Source organism: Taudactylus pleione, unplaced genomic scaffold, assembly GCF_031769625.1.
Source record: "Taudactylus pleione unplaced genomic scaffold, aTauple2 ptg000216l, whole genome shotgun sequence".
NCBI classification, from domain to species: Eukaryota; Metazoa; Chordata; class Amphibia; order Anura; family Myobatrachidae; genus Taudactylus; species Taudactylus pleione.
Window position 1 is genome coordinate 5,668,650 of NW_028284618.1, and position 14,960 is coordinate 5,683,609.

The 14,960-nt window shown below is 46.4% G+C and overlaps 1 protein-coding gene across 3 annotated transcripts in view; it reads left to right on the forward strand.

The window, feature by feature from the left end:
- The window catches only part of ST8SIA6 (ST8 alpha-N-acetyl-neuraminide alpha-2,8-sialyltransferase 6), a 186,975-nt gene that overhangs the window by 128,138 nt on the left and 43,877 nt on the right, over positions 1-14,960 (forward strand). For all 3 annotated transcript variants that reach the window (XM_088478648.1, XM_088478646.1, XM_088478647.1), the window contains 2 exons: positions 3,937-4,023; positions 7,244-7,388. In XM_088478648.1, coding sequence (XP_088334774.1) covers positions 3,937-4,023; positions 7,244-7,388 — 232 coding nt within the window. The remainder of the gene's footprint in view (positions 1-3,936; positions 4,024-7,243; positions 7,389-14,960) is intronic.

Consider the following 14,960-nt stretch of genomic DNA (forward strand, 5'->3'; position numbering starts at 1 on the left):
CTTACAAAGTACATAAACAAATAGATTGATATACAGTGACCTACAGTACAGTACAATACAATACATTACAGGACATGGATAATGTACAGTGCTACATTCACGACCATAACACCCAGATAAGCAACAATGCAAAGCAATCAAGTGTTCGGTGCCCTGGTAGAGAGTAAGAAGTAGATGAAGGTATAGTAAGGGGATGCACAAGAGGGTAGAGGGCCCTGCTCATAGGAGCTTACATTCTACATGTTTATACTCATTTCCCAAAGTGTTGGCAACTTTCTATCAGGCTATTGGATGATTTTTCCTATATATGGTCAATTCACATTTTTTAAGTGGAGAAGTGGACCAGTGGAAAAAGCAACCAATCAGCTTTTACCTTTCATTTTATAGAATGTACTTGATAAATGCTACCTCGCAGCTGATTGGTTGGTAGGATCAACTGCTCCACTGGTCCATTTCTCCACTCTTTTTGCTGCTTTTTACATCAACCACTAAATAGCTAAAGCTCTAATTGTCTATAGCATTATTTTTCATTCAGACTTGCAATGTCGCTAATATATATTGTTTCTTAAAATGTAATAACAAGCGAAACCAGATGTATGACCACCACAAAACAATTCACCGTAATCGTTTAATTACACAACCTACTGGCACAACGGCTCCACTTCATCTCCGGGAATCTTTACAAGACATTGTTTCCTCAATAAAAGGCCTAATTGGCCTTTTAGACTTTTTTGTTTTTTTGAGACCATCCCAAAATGCCTCTGAGCCTTCAGTTTTTGTTCTGCCGTCCCCTAAACACTTTCTCCAAGCGCAGTCATACGTCGCACTAGCCAGCTTGTCCCGTTCCTGATCTATAAGCAATGTGATTATTTTATGATTAATGCACATGTACTCGCTAAAAATAAAAAGCCACTTGTAGCACACCAGGGAGGCTTATTGCCTAGGAACCACCTTGCGCACTAACCGATGACGACATTGTCTAATTCACTTATGATAACTGTATCGTATCGAATGTCATCTACTCAGACAGATTAATGCTAGAAAACAGACTCTCTTACAGGAATTGGATTTAAACTCATTTAAAAACCAGCATGATAAAAAAATAAGCATTCCCTTAAATAAACTTTAATTGCAAAGTTCTAGTATATCAAATTCTACTGAGTATCTTATTTTATTATACTAGATATATACAAGCATGCTGCTTCAGTGTATTTTGAAGAAATAAACAATAACGGGTAACATGGGTAGCTAAAATCTTGACTAGGGCACCAAATTGGCCAGGGTAGGCCCTGTCTCCATGACTTCTCCGCACTATTCTCCATCTGCCGACCTCACTCAGGGTGGGATGTACTAAACTGAAAAATTAGGTAAAACTCCCGAAAATGCAGTTTTCCGGGGTTTTACCACATTTCCCATATGTACTACCACATTCCGGTGCTTCGACTCGATGGGTAACGCCAACTTCACCCTATGGGCTTCTATTGGGTAATGATCTGAATGGACTCCTCTGAGAGGGATCCAATTAGATTCCTCCCAGCTGCCCCCTCGGCGTGCGCGTCCTTCTGTGCATATTACCCACCTCCAGGTTATAAAGGGGTCTATTTTCTAAGCAGTGTTAGGAGACAGAGTGAAAAGTGATAAGGTGCCAGCCAATCAGCTCCCAACTGTCATCTCACAGGCTGTGTTTGAAAAATGACAGTTGGGAAGCTGATTGGCTGGTACCTTATCACTCTTCACTCTGTCTCCTAACACTGCTTAGTAAATAGACCCCAAAATCTTATAAGTAGTGCCCTCTCTACCCTATGCCTCTCATCTGCACCTGCTTTTTGTGTCTACCTTGAAAGTAACCTTTATGTTTAACTTTTATTTGTTACGCGCTTATGTTTAACTTGATTTTGTGCTTGTAGTGTACAGTATATGTGCTGCTTATAATTGTACTTGTATCATTTGTATTAGTACTTGCCTTATTACTTTATTATGTTTAATTAGTATTTGTGTGACTTGTACACTGACTGCCCTGAGCAGCAGAATATGTGACGCATTACAAATACATGATAATGATACAGTATATTTACGTGACAGCTGCTATAATCTCTTACATCCACACAAGGGAATAGCCTTCAGGCATTTCTTATAATCATATGGTAAACCTTTAACTTGTCTACTTTTATTTATTAGTGCTAATTGGTTACATGGTAAATTGATTAGATGGGTTCATTAGTGACATGCAGAATGCAATCTGTAACAAATCACCATTAATGTTTTTCCTATTCCCATCTGGAGTAAGAAAAAAAAATGGAACAGATTATGTAGAAATTTAGTTTTAGGCTTAATTATGTATTTTCTACCATTGAAGAGAACTGTGAGTTCTTGCTGGTTATCACAGCGTACATACAGATTGCTAAAATGTGTTAGGATTTGAAGAAGTCTGCACTATATTGCTTACTCTGTATTATACCCCTTTTACACCAGAGCAAAAACCTGGGTTTTTGCTGGGTCTACCCATGTTGCAGCTCAGTGTAAAAGGGTCCCTGAAAAATAACCCGGGTCAAGTGACCCAGCAATCCAACCCAGATAGCTACCAGGGTCTGACCCAGGATGGACTGGGTAATGGTGCAGTCAGTGTAAAAAGTGAAATCCAGTTTATCTGACCTGGGTCATGCCTAAAACGCGCTGATTGGTGGTTGTGGAGCAGTCACCTCCCACTTTTTATGACGTCACAAGTTTAGCAGGGCAGACCCAGGTTCAGTGTGAATGGGGCTGACCTGAGAATAACCCAGATCGATGGTGCTGTGTAAATGGTGAATGACCTGGGTTGGAACTATGTCTGAAAAGCCAGGTCGGACCCGGGTTTTTGGTGGAAAAGAGGTATTACTCTACTCAGTTATACCCCTTTTACATCAGGATTAACCCAGGCAGCTCCTTGGTGTAAATGGAAACTGGGTTGGATTCCCAAGTGAAGTGACTCAGCAATCCAATCCAGGTAACTTGCAGGGTTTAACACGGGAATGACCCGTGAATCCCTGCAGTGTAACCTGGAGCGCGCCGCATGCCGGGCGATTGGCTGGCTTCAATGGCGCTTGGAGATTACCTCCGGGTCAGACCTAGAATTTAAGTATAAAAGCGATATGACTGCACTCTCTTACTATATGATGTATTACTTTCATATTCCCATATACACAGCCTTAGCTATTATCGGAATTGTTTAATATTGGACAATTGCAGAATTTAGAATTTTCCCCATTAACCCTCCCTGTGGCCACCTCCTATTGCTGTCACAGAGTGAGTACAGAGCGTGCGCACCGTCTGTGTAGCAGGTTAGTCTGTGATAGCAGTGGCGTCACAGGGGTCAGTGCGCTAAACAAGAACTCAGCACATCCGAAAAGGGTTCATGGTCTTGCGGCACTCCCCCCCCCCCCGTTTTCATCACTCTGGGGGCATTACCTGCACTCCCAGAGATGCCGGGCTGCCCCCAAAGACTCTTTTTGCACTGCCAGCTCCTCAGTGACTGGGCTCCAGGTGGGAGCCGGTATTTTGGTGTCACCCCCTCGGTTAGTGCGGACCGCACCCCCTTAGGGATGCCGCTGTTTGATAGGCACTGTAAAATGATGCCATGCCTAGACATGTGTCTGATCTCATAAGGTTCTCCAAAGTTCTTCCATACAGGTAATACACGGACCTTTCATGGAATTAAGGACCACTTGTTGTAAAACCACTATTTATAAATTATTAAGCGGTCGCCAAAAATGTTAGTAGACTTTAATGTCAGCCTCAAACCCCAACAATTTGCAAACACATCTTAATATTGATATCATTGTAGAATCTTCATAACACTTATGTATAAAGACTTTCCTGGAGTTGCTTTACAGCTTTTATTATGGAAAGAAAATGCCCAGAAGTCCATTTTAAAATCGTTGACAAATGTAATTTCTACAGGTACTCAGAGGATTATTACATCCAGGCTGTTAATGAAGTGCAGAACTGCACCTGGCAGAAGAGACCACAAGAATACGGCAGATTCAGGTGATGTGACAGTATATGTGTTTTAGAACCTGGCCTGTGTTCTTGGGCCATTGAGTCATTAATTACAGTATATCTTATTTCAGACTGAAATGCTATTAATTAAAGCATGAGGCATCATGTCTCCTGCATGCATTACCTATCCGGGCTGCGTCCAACGGTTCATATCCGTGATCCTCGGCCGGCCGAGTGACCATAGGGTCACTAGCCGACCGCCGCAGACACACAAAAGAGGCCAGTAAATCTCCATTAGCCGACGGAGATCCTGGCCTCTTCCCTCCCCCCCCCCCCCCAACAGCAGTGACACGCCTCCAAATTGTGAAACAGAGACCGTTGCTGCACCCTCCCCACCAAGAAACAGCAGCAGACTGTCAATCACTGACAGTCTGCTGCCGGACTACAATGCGGGATCGCAGACCCGTACTGTACATGCGCAGTATGGGTCATGCGTTGTCGCAGAGGAGTCACAATCGGAGATGTACGCTAACCATCGGGTTGGCGCATATCTCTGAATCAGCTCCACAGTCCCTATGTTGCCTATCGTACACAAGCTTCAGATACTGTGGGGGGGGGATATATTTCAGAAGCTTGCTGCATATGGGCGCATTGCAGCATTATAGAATACTATTGGGCTCGCTGTGCCGCAGGGGTTCGGTATAGAATCCCGGTACACGGGATGCCGGCTATCAAAACACAGACAGCGGCATTCCGATGCTGATAATCCCAACAGGGCATAAGTAAGTATGCTATCCCTCTCCCCTTCACCCCCTAACCCTCCTTTTCTCTACCCTAACCCTCCCTACCCCACACCCTATCCCTAATCCTCCCGGTTAGTGCCTAAACCAAACCCTTCCCCCTTAGTGCCTAAACCTAACCATCCCCCCTTAATGCCTAGCCCTCCCCCGTAGTGCCTAACCCTAAACTCCTCCCTCCCGCAGCCCAACCATAACCCCCCCGGGGTGCCTAAATCTAAACTCCTCCACCCCCCACGTAGCTAACAGCTAAGCGCGCCCGCTGCATTTACGATCAGGATGCCGGCTGTCGGGATCCCAGCATCGGCATCTCCACTCATATCAGGATTCTGGCGCCGGTCTTCTGTCCGCAGTTCGGGATTCCGGCGCTGGGAATCCATCAGTCGGCATCCCGATCGTAAGTTTTTTAACTACATCCCGTGCTGCGGGTCTGCAGCAGATATCTCCTGCGAACCTGTTTAATAATTTACGTATGCGTATCCATATGTATTGCGGCAAACCTATTTTTATAGCATTTTAGGCTTAGATACATAGAGTCTTTCATCATTACTTCATCCTATATCATCATTTCATCCTATATACAACATACTGTGGAGGGGATATATTTCAAAGCCTGGAAAGTGATAAAGTACCAACCAAGCCGCTCCTGTCATTGTTCAAACACAGCCTGTAACATGGCACTTAGATGCTGATTGGTTGGTATTTTATCTCTCCACACTTTATGGCCCTTATTTGCTACAATCCGCATTTCAAATGGGGATTGCAGTGTGATCATTTCACCTAAATTCGCATTGTGAATTATCATGAGAATATATCAACCTTCTCAAGAAGGGACAGAGCTTACGCGAAATCTCTGTCCCTGCGAATCCCCACCGCATAATTCTCACTGAATTTTTACAAAAAATACAGTGAGAGTGCCCCCCCGTGCATGCAGCAATGCTGGCTAACACTACCTCCTCCCCACGGCCGCCCCCCTCCCCGCGTGACCCTTACCTCGTGATTGGTGAGCTCTCTCCTCCGGTCAGCCGATTACCGGGGTTCCTGGTCTGTGACCCTGGTCAGCTGTGCTGTAAACTGAGATGGCGGCTGCAGGTAAGTGTTTGCTTTGGTTTTTTTTTATTATATATATTTTTTTTTGCAGTGATCAGCTTGTGGTCTATATAGATCTACAATGATCAGCTTGTGGTCTATATAGATCTACAGTGATCAGCTTGTGGTCTATATAGATCTACAGTGATCAGCTTGTGGTCTATGTACCTGATTCAGACCCGGTCGCAAGCACTGAGCGCTTGCAACCGGATCGATAGTGGCCCAGAGGGCATGCGCACGACGGAGCCGGCTCCGTTGTGCGCATGCGCGAGACCCGGATAGCGACGGGCAATCCGTCGCTCTGGGTCTCGCACTAAAGGGGGCGTGCTGTCGATGTTGAGTGACAGCACGCCCCCTTTGATGGGCGGGCCGGGGGGGTGGCTGCCCAGATGGAGGCGTTCCCATGAGAATGCCTACCGTCTGGGGGCGGCCCCACTGACATCACAAGTGATGTCAGTGTGAGAGCTTTCGGCTGTTTGAGCAGAAAGCTCTCTGGGGCTTGCGGCCACGAGACCCTACCACAAGGGTCTCGTCGCAAGCCCGATGGTCGCGATGGTCAACCCACAGCAATGCGAGCGGCCAGGAAGTCGCTCCATAAAAAAAAAAAAAGACGCCCTGATTCAGAGCGAGCGCTCTGTCAGAGCGTCCGGCTCTGAATCAGGTCAGGGCCTATATACTGTAGATCTACAGTGATCAGCTTGTGATCTATATAGATCTACAGTGATCAGCTTGTGGTCTATATAGATCTACAGTGATCAGCTTGTGGTCTATATACTGTAGATCTACAGTGATTAGCTTGTGATCTATATAGATCTACAGTGATCAGCTTGTGGTCTGTATAGATCTACAGTGATCAGCTTGTGGTCTATATAGATCTACAATGATCAGCTTGTGGTCAAAGCTGATCAAAGGGGGCCAACTCCTAGCTCTGCTCTGCTTGTCAGATTGGGGCAGGAGCCGGGAAAAGGATGGGAACCCTGCTTAACGCCAACTCCCAGATGGCAATGTTATAGCAGGGCTCCTACCGGATATTTTTCCACAATCCCGCCTTATCAAATTTTGGGAAGATCGCATTTCCCATTAAAAGTATGAGAAATGCAATCTGCTTGCTAAAGAAATGTGAATTAAAGGGCTTGGAGTAGTTTATCATGAAAACTACTCCAATTGCCGTTTAATACATTTTGGTAAAACTAAAATAATGTGAAAAGGGTGTGAAAACACCCTTTTTCACATTATTTTAGTAAAAAAAAAGATTTATAAATAGAGCCCTATTTCTCTCCAGGCTTTGATACATCTCCCCCACAATTCTATATTTACCAGCTATGTATTATTATAGCATAACAGGACATAGTTATAGACTGATATGCTGATCTTCTTTGCAGATTGTATTTGTCTTCCTGCTGCAATGCTGTTAACAACTTTATAGTATCTCAAAACAATACCTCACTTGGAAGTAACATTACATATGAAGTGGAAACAAAAAAGAACATTTTAATCGCAGAGGACATCTACAGAATGCTGCCGAAGGTAAGAGGTGTAAAATGTGATTAGCTGCCGTGTCTGGAAATGAATAAATACTGTATAACCACTAATGTAAATTAAATGTTGGGTGCAAAAATCCAGAAAGTTGTTCTGGGTTTTAAGAAGTTTCGTAAGTGACAATTATTGCGGGTACGTTGTTTACTGGTTTAAATAGCTGCAGATTGTTTCCTTAGTACCATTTTATCAGTGGCATTAGTAGAGATCTAAGGGCATTGGCACCCACTGTACCAGGGTCATAACTAGGGTGGTGTGACATGTGGCGTGGAACAGAGCACGGCAAGGCAGGGGCACTGTCCAGAGGCACTTATACACAGGGGCCTATCTATAATGGGTGCAAGGTGTGCGGTGCACATGGACAACTGGGTGCAGGGGGGCCCACACCGCACACCCTGCACCCATATTTTTTAATACTTACCTCTCCGAAGTCCCGCGTTGGCTATAGCAGCGCTGCACTAAACGCCTGGAAAATGGCCGCAGCTGCCATTCTCCCGACGTTTGCGCAAGTGCAGTAGAGAAATCACCGGGAAAATGGTGGCCGCACCATTTTCCCAATAACCTGTGCACGTGCAGTAGAACCTGTGCGCAGACTAGTGCCCAGAGTCTACTGCTGCGGTCAGTGCACTGCCAAGGAGAGAGGAGGGGGCACCGGATGGGGAATGCACATGGGCCCCCATCTCTGCTTATACATTTTGTTTTTTAATCATTCACACACACTTGTGGTGCTTCTTTTCATCCCGTTCAACTGAGATACTAGTAGAGAAAATAGTAACCCTGACCTGTTGGGCAAACAAGTAGTTAGGGCTATTATGGCTAAATATTACAACTGGTAAAGATTGAGACCAAGGGCAACGTACAGAGACTGACAGTGCATTGATAAGAAGCTGAGTGACAGTCTCGGGGGACAGAAAGTGTCAGCTCTTGTTACCAGCTATTTCTGCTGTATTTAAGACCTGTACAGGAGGGACATGTGGGAGTGGTAATTAGGTTGAACACCTATTTCATTAAGGGAGATGAGCTGGCACACATTCCTTTTACCAGCTGTTATTGTACTGCGCTACTGCAACTGTGCTTGCATAATCACAAATAACTTGTTGCTGTGCAAAAGTTTCTGGGACAGGAAAATATCTAACACCCCCTTGCCCTCAAGCTTGCCCAAATTAACCTATAATATGAGATTCCCTAATTTTACATAAACCAGCCTAAATCCCAGCTGTCAGAATCCCGGCGCCAGTATCCTGACCACCGGAAACCCGATGGTAAGTGGTGAGGTTAGGGGGAGGGTTAGGGGTTAGGGTTAGGCACTAAGGGGAGGGTTAGGCACTAGGGGGGGGTTAGGTTCAGGCAGCGGAGAGGGATGGTTAGGTTTAGGGGTAGGGTTAGGATACTTACCGACTGGTGTCGGTATCCTAGCCCTGTCAGGATGCCAGCGTTGTGATCCCAAACGCCATTATCGGGTAACCAACCTGCTAAGATATAGAGCAGGGGTTCCCAACCACGGTCCTCAAGGTACACTAACAGTCCAGGTTTTAAGGATAGCCATACTTGAGCACAGGCAACATAACTGTAATTAGTACCTCAGTTATTTTGATTAAGCCATCAGTGCTTTAGCATGGATATCACCAAAACCAGGACTGTTAGTGTGCCTTGAGGACCGAGGTTGGAAATCACTGACATAGAGAAATGAGAGAGTCTGAGATATACTGATACACAGATAGCTGTCAGGGGGTGCACCTATAAAAGCTCACACATTGCTGAATACTGTGGCACACACTAGTCATAAACAGGTAAGCTTAGGCTTCTTGTGGTGAAATGTCTTTACTATATGAAGATTAAGGCAATGTACAGTGAAATATGTTTGCATTGCAGTGTTCAAATGTGTCTACCCTTCCACATGTTGCTGCTAAGCACTAGCTGTATATAACTGATGGTGCTGGCAGAATGACAGCGAGGTAATGTCTGCGATCACATCCACTCTATCACTAAGCTTGAGTACAAGTAGACAGAGAGCCGCTCCAAGCTGCCCACACCCCCCATCCACTATAACCTGCGCCCAGACCATCCCACTGAAAGGAGCCAGACTGCTAATTGTCAGTGTCAGCTGTATTTACTAGTGAATAATGCAGTACAATGCTTCACTGTCTGTCAGTAATCAGCAGGATAAAGGCACATGGTGCTGGAGGCAGTAGAAATATACTGCTTGTATTCTGCCAGGAATTTTAATATGAATAATTGTTCCTGAATTTTTCTGAAAATTGAGAATACGTCCTGGATCCACAAACTAGGCAGCACATGAGCAGAATGGGAGGCACTGGCTGCTGTCTGCCCAGTGCCACAACACAACAACCCATACAGCACATTATTGTCATTGTGTCTCCACCCTCCGCTGTTCAATACCACGATTGCTGTAATTTACATTGGGGAGCAGGGCTAGGTTTCCATGATTCGCTGTAACTCCAACCTCCTGCAGTTTGGAAGTGGGTGGCACTGAGAGACTGGCCAGCACTGTTGGGAGGCCAGAGAGACACATAGATACATACCATACTTGCCGACATTCAGCTCCCTCCTTCCAGCTAGGGATGGCCATCGACCATCAATGATTCATAATCATCGATGGTTTATTACCGATGTTGAATGTTTTCCCATTGAAGGGGGAGAACCAGATGGTCTCCCTCCATCGATGGAAGAACATAACCGAATAGTTTTTTTTTTTTTTAACAAGGTGCCAGGACACTGAGAAAAGCCACACCCCCACGGGCCAGTCAGTCAAGGACCAGAGATGACCATCGGTTGGTAAAGCCATCTATGGACATCCATTGCATAGTTGGTTACCATCGATGGTCACTTTCTATTTTGCAATCGATGGTAAGCATACCGATGGCCATCCCTACTTCTGGGAGGGAGCTGAATGTCTGTATACAGCGGGGGGGCATGGCTGGGCAATGATGATGTATTGGGGGCCCCCTCTTCACAATGCTGAGCTTAATGTCATTGCGAAGCGAAGCAGGGGCCGGGGCTGCGATGACGCGATTCAGCCCCACTGCGGGTGACAGCGGCCAGGAGATTTGGCTACTTTTTCGGGGGTCAGAAGCACCACCTGATATTCAGGAGACTCCCAGCCATCCCGGGAGGGTAGGCATGTATGATACATACAGATGAAAATCCGCAATTATTTCTGAGCACGCAATGCGGCTGACTTGCATGCATCTCTGAATCAGGCCGTCTGCGTTTACCCCTGACACAAGGATTAAAGACTTCTATAAAAATTAGGGGTGTGCACCGGCCACTTTTCGTGTTTTGTGTTTTGGTTTTGGATCTGGATCTTTCTTCGTGTTTTGGATCTGGATTGGTTTTGCCAAAACCACCCTTCCGTGTTTTGGGTTCTGGGTTTTGTGTTTTGGATCTGTATTTTTTTTTTAAAAAGCATAAAAACAGCTAAAATCACAGAATTTGTTGGTTTCTCTGCTCCTATACTATTATTAACCTCAATAACCTTAATTTCCACTCATTTCCAGTCTATTCTGAACACCTCACACCTCTCAATAGTGTTTTCATGTCCAAAAGGTTGCACCGAGGTAGCTGGATGACTATGCTAAGCGACACGAGTGGGCGGCACAAACACGTGACCCATCTAGGAGTGACACTGCAGTGGCAGACAGGATGGCAGTTAGAAAAACTAGGCCCCAAACTGTACATAATGCAAAGAAAAAAAAGAAGTGCAAGATGGAATTGTCCTTGGGCCCTCCCACCCACCCTTATGTTGTATAAACAGGACATGCACACTTTAACAAATCAATCATTTCAGCGCCAGGGTCTGCCACACAACTGTGGCTGAAATGATTGGTTCGTTTGGGCCCCCACAAAACAAGCTGGCAATTAATGTGTCCCTGCACAAACTGGCTCTACGGAGGCAAGATGTCATCCTCATCCTCCTCATCCACCGATTCCTCACCCTCTTCAGTGTGTACATCCTCATCCTCACAAAGTATTAACTCGTCCCCACTTGAATCCACCACCACAGGTCCCTCTGTACCTTCTGGAGGCTGGTCTCCCTGGAAGAGCTGATAATTCATTTTGATGAACATCATCTTCTCCACATTCTGTGGAAGCAACCTCCTACGCCTTTCGCTGACAAGGTTCCCGGCTGCACTAAACACTCTTTCGGAGTACACACTGGAGGGGGGGCAACTCAGGTAAAATAGAGCCAGCTTGTACAGGGGCCTCCAAATTGCCTCTTTTTCCTGCCAGTACAGGTATGGACTGTCTGACATGCCTACTTGGATGCTGTCACCGATGTAATCCTCCACCATTCTGTCAATGGTGACAGTATCATATGCAGTGACAGTAGACATGTCAGAAATTGTTGCCAGGTCCTTCAGTCCGGACCAGATGTCCAAACTTGGTCCTGCCTGCCCTGCATCACCGCCAGCGGGTTGCTTAGGATACCTAAGTTTTTTCCTGGCAGCCCCAGTTGCGGGAGAAAATGAAGAAGGAGCCGTTGACGTGTCACGTTCCGCTTCAGCTGACAGTGTGTTCACCAGCAGGTCTTTGCACCTCTGCAGGCTTGTGTCGGCCGGAAAGAGAGACACCACATAGGCTTTAAACCTAGGATCAAGCACGGTGGCCAAAATGTAGTGGTCTGATTTCAACAGATTGACCACCCTGGAATCCTGGCAAAGCGAATGAAGGGCTTCATCCACAAGTCCCACATGCCGAGCGGAATCGCTCCGTCTTAGCTCCTCCTTCACTTTCTCCAGCTGCTTCTGCAAAAGCCTGATGAGGGGAATGACCTGACTCAAGCTGGCTGTGTCTGAACTGACTTCACGTGTGGCAAGTTCGAAGGGCTGGAGAACCTTGCACAACACGGAAATCATTCTCCACTGCGCTTGAGTCAGGTGCATACCCCCTCCTTTGCCTATGTCATAGGTGGATGTATAGGCTTGTATGGCCTTTTGCTGCTCCTCCATCCTCTGAAGCATATAGAGGGTTGAGTTCCACCGCGTCACAACCTCTTGCTTCAGGTGATGGCGGGGCAGGTTCAAGAGTGTTTGCTGGCGCTCCAGTCTTCGGCACGCAGTCGCTGAATGGCGAAAGTGGCCAGAAATTTTTCGGGCCACCCAAAGCGTCTCCTGCACGCCCCTGTCGCTTTTCAGAAAATTCTGCACCACCAAGTTTATTGTGTGAGCAAAACATGGGACGTGCTGGAATTTGCCCAGATGTAATGCCCGCACAATATTGGTGGCGTTGTCAGATATCACAAATCCCCAGGAGAGTCTAAGTGGGGTAAGCCACTGGGCGATGATTTCCCTCAGTTTCTCTAAGAGGTTGTCGGCGGTGTGCCTCTTACTGAAACCGGTGATACACAGCGTAGCCTGCCTTGTAACGAGCTGGCGTTTCTGAGATGCTGCTACTGGTGACGCTGCTGCTGTTGCTGCATAAGGTGATACATCTACCCAGTGGGCTGTCACAGTCATATAGTCCTTAGTCTGCCCTGTTCCACTTGTCCACATGTCCGTGGTTAAGTGGACATTGTGTACAACAGCATTTTTCAGGACACTGAGGACACTTTTTCTGACGTTTCTGTACAGTCTCGGTATCGCCTGCCTAGTGAAGTGGAATCTAGACGGGATTTGGAACCGGGGACACACTACCTCCATCAATTGTCTAAATCCCACTGCACTAATGGCGGATACCGGACGCACGTCTAACACCAACATAGCAGTCAAGGCCTCAGTTATACGTTTTGCTTCAGGATGACTGCTGTCGTACTTCATCCTCCTCGCTAAGGACTGTTGGAGGGTCAATTGTTTAGTAAAAGTAGTGGTGTTCCTACTTCCTCTCTGGGATGATGAACGACTCCCATCAGCAGCAACAGCAGCAGCGGCAGCAGTAGGCGTAGCAATGCAGGATCCTCCAGAGGAATCCCGGATAGGAGAGTCAGTCATGCCAGTGACATGGCCTGCAGGACTACTTCCGATCCTGACTAAGGAGGAAATTGACGAGGAGGGAGTTGACGGTGTGGTTTGCAGGCGCTTGGATACAACAGGACAACGGGATTTAGGTGTCCCTGGACTGCTTACGGTCTTAGCCAAAGTTTCTGAACTTGACAGTAACTTTTTATGAACGCGCTGCAGGTGCCGTATAAGGGAGGATGTTCCTAGGTGGTTGACGTCCCTACCCCTACTTATTTCACCTTTACATATGGTACATATGGCAAGACAGTTGTTGTCCGGATTTGGATAGAAATATTGCCAGACCAAAGAGGTGGAATGTTTGGTCTTCTGCCCAGGCATGACCGTGATGGGCTTTTTCATCCCACGGACAACAACTGTCTCCCCCGGAGCCTGATTTAAACAAACCACATCACCATCAGAATCCTCCTCGCCAACTTCCTCCTCAGCGCCAGCTACACCAGTATCCTCATCCTGTTGTACTTCAACAGTGACATCTTCAATTTGCATATCAGCAAGTGGACTGTGGGTGCTCCTTTCAGCACTTGCAGGGGGCGTGCAAATGGTGGAAAGAGCCACCTCTTCCCGTCCAGTGCTGGGAAGGTCAGGCATCGCAACCACCACCACACTTGGACTCTCCTTGGGGATTTGTGATATCTTCTTAGAAAGCACAGTTCTTCGCTGTGCTTTTGCCAGCTTAACTCTTTTGATTTTTTTAGTGGGAGGAGGGCTTCCATCGTCATGTGAAGCTGAACCACTAGTCATGAACATACTAGGGATCGACCTTAGCCGTTCCTTGCCACTCCGTGTCGTAAATGGCATATTGGCAAGTTTACGTTTCTCTTCAGCTGATTTAAATGTCTTTTTCAAGGTCATTTTCCTGAACTTTGCCATTTGGGATTGTATGTGCCCTCTACTATGACATTGGGCATCGGCCTTGGCAGACGACGTTGATGGCATGTTATCGTCTATGTCATGACTAGTGGCAGCAGCTTCAGCACTAGGAGGAAGTGGTTCTTGATCTTTCTCTATTTTATTTTTATCGGAAAAAGTTTGGTCCTCCATTTATGTTATATCGATTTGATGTATACGTGCGGCTAAACACAGAAAATAATTTTTTTTTTGGTTTGGACTGGAGTGTACTTTGGGGGTTACAGCACCCTTTAACGGTCAAGCCAGCCGGCCCTTCTGACACAGGCGCACTCTTGGCACTACTTTGTTGATGCACGTGCGGCTACTGCGCACACAATTCACAAACACAGAAAATAATTTTTTTTTTGGTTTGGACTGGAGTGTACTTTGGGGGTTACAGCACCCTTTAATTGTCAAGCCAGCCGGCCCTTTACTTATGACACAGGCGCACGCTTGGCACTACTTTGTTGATGCACGTGCGGCTACTGCGCACACAATTCACAAACACAGAAAATAATTTTTTTTTTGGTTTGGACTGGAGTGTACTCTCGGGGGTTACAGCACCCTTAACGGTCAAGCCAGCCGGCCCTTTACTTATGACACAGGCGCACGCTTGGCACTACTTTGTTGATGCACGTGCGGCTACTGCGCACACAATTCACAAACACAGAAAATATTTTTTTTGGGGTTTGGACTG